Raw genomic sequence first — 2,500 nt, 5'->3', positions numbered from 1 at the left:
GTGTGTGTGTGTGTGTGTGTGTGTGTGTGTGTGGGGAATGTGTGTGTGTGTGTGTGTGTGTGTAGGGCTCTAAGCAGCGCCATGTGGGCCTGCTGAGGGGCTCCCGCTGGACATGAAGTAGCTCCTTTAAACACGGAGGAGTAAATTAACTGATCTCCATTAGTCCTCCCACAGCCCCCCTAAAACACACACACACACACACACACACACTCCCCACACACACACACCCTAATCCACACGCTCCTAAAAATCTGTGCGCACACACACACGGAATATGCAAAATCTCCTAAAACACACAAACAACCCTTTCAAACCGACCCCTCCTCCCTTAAATACACACTTCCCTGATAAAACACACTATCTAGACACACACACACACACACACACACACACACAGACGAATGAATGAGATGAAAGGAAATTGTTTACCCAGTGTCACCAGTGACTAGAGGGGGAGCTCCCGAGCCCAGCCTGCCTCATCATTCCTACAGTCCCCACTGCCTCTGGAACATCACCCTACTCACCATCACAACACTGTCTCTGGACCATCACCCTACTCACCAACATTACACTGCCTCTGGAACATCACCCTACTCACCAACACAACACTGCCTCTGTCTCATCACCTATTCACCAACATTACACTGCCTCTGGAACATCACCCTACTCACCAACACAACACTGCCTCTGTCTCATCACCTATTCACCAACATTACACTGTCTCTACGGAGGCTTTACTAAGGGTTATTAACGCTTCATTAAACCTTTACAAGATGTACCTCTTTTAAAAGGGGCTATCTGGGATTGGTCCATCCATGTTCAGACTTTTAAATGAATTATATATGACATGTCTCCAGCCCTCTACGCCTCAGCACCTTTGTTGTTGTATGAATCCCAGATTGCACCTTTAAAGAGGGACCGATTTATTTTATTGTATTTCTTTTAGACATAATACACACCTACTGTTTCATCATAATGTGTCTGTTATCTGACATATCATCTGTTGTTCCTACACACACACACACACACACACACACACACACAGGCACGCACACACACACACACACACACAGGCACGCACGCACACACACACACACACACCGGCACGCATGCACACACACACTCACGCACTCACCAACCATCAGCATTACATTATTGTGTGTGAGTCCGACCAGAGAAAAGCCTCATTAATACAGAATAAAAGTCAATATTTCAATATCTCTGCTCTAGGCTGTCAGGCGTGGGGCTCTGTAATCCCCTTCTCCTTTATACAGTCCAACTCTAATCTCTAATCCTGTTATGTTCTCCTGTCTGCTGTGTTCCTGGCAAACTGGATTACACACTGGAGAGAACACACACACACACACACACACACACACACACACACACACACACACACACACTCACACACTCACACACTCACACACTCACACTCACATACTGCAGACACACACACACACACACACACACACTCACACACACACATACTGCAGACACACACACACACACGCACACACTCACACACACACACTCACACACACACACATACTGCAGACACACACACACACACACACACACACACACACACACACACACACACAGCCACACACACACACACACACAGCCTGCAGTACGCGTGTGTGTGTGAGCCTGCATGTCTCTCACACACACATACTGCAGACACACACACATACTGCAGACACACACACACACACAGACACACACAGACACACACACAGAAATACACACAGACACACACAGACACACACAGACACACTCACTCTCAAAGGTATACAGAGGGACTGATTTGCTGAGAAAAGAACACACACGATGGTGCTGCTGCTGGAGGCCTACAAGGCGCTGGGGATTCTGGGAAAAGGTTCGGCGACTCACCTGCGGCAGACTCTGTGGTGGCGGTGTCGCCGTCGCCTGTGGATACCACGGCAACGTTGTTGACGGGCGTGCCGGCCGTTGCCGTGGCCGACGGGACAGGGGTGGAGGAGCCCGGGGACGGAGCCCCTCCCACTTTCTTGGGTGCCACGACAACGCTCCTGCGAAAGACAAACGGTGAAAGCCGACATTAAAGACAGATTCTGACGACAACCACAACAACAACAACAACCACAACAACAACAACAACCACAACCACAACAACAACCACAACCACAACAACCACCACAACAACCACAACAACAACCACCACAACAGCACAGAAGCCCATTTAGACCGGACTGGACGGGAAGAATCATTAGAGGCCATTTCCCTGACACGGAATATTCGGTAATGGCCGCATCCATCTTCCCTCCAATCGATGGCCTTCCTGCTGCAGTCAGTCAGCCATCCACAGAGGGTGATTTATTAGCCGGCTAACAAGACCGGCTCCGTTTACGCCACACACACATCACTGTTTCAGAGCACCGGTACACACGCCGGGCTGCCAACTGTCAAAGCGCTCCTCGGAAAACACGCTCGCTCCCGCTCCCGCTCTCTCTGGCTCGGT

At 49.9% G+C, this 2,500-nt stretch overlaps 1 protein-coding gene across 1 annotated transcript in view; it reads right to left on the bottom strand.

The window, feature by feature from the left end:
- Positions 1-2,500, bottom strand: part of LOC310824824 (lipopolysaccharide-responsive and beige-like anchor protein) — a gene marked incomplete at both ends in the record, with an annotated part of 12,707 nt that overhangs the window by 3,885 nt on the left and 6,322 nt on the right. The window contains one exon of the mRNA XM_083698075.1: positions 1,894-2,051. Coding sequence (XP_083554201.1) covers positions 1,894-2,051 — 158 coding nt within the window. The remainder of the gene's footprint in view (positions 1-1,893; positions 2,052-2,500) is intronic.

Source organism: Argentina silus (genome assembly GCF_951799395.1).
Source record: "Argentina silus genome assembly, contig: scaffold_544, whole genome shotgun sequence".
Lineage (NCBI taxonomy): Eukaryota > Metazoa > Chordata > Actinopteri > Argentiniformes > Argentinidae > Argentina > Argentina silus.
The sequence above is the reverse complement of the archived record's forward strand: the minus strand, read 5'-3'. Positions and strand labels throughout refer to the sequence as shown.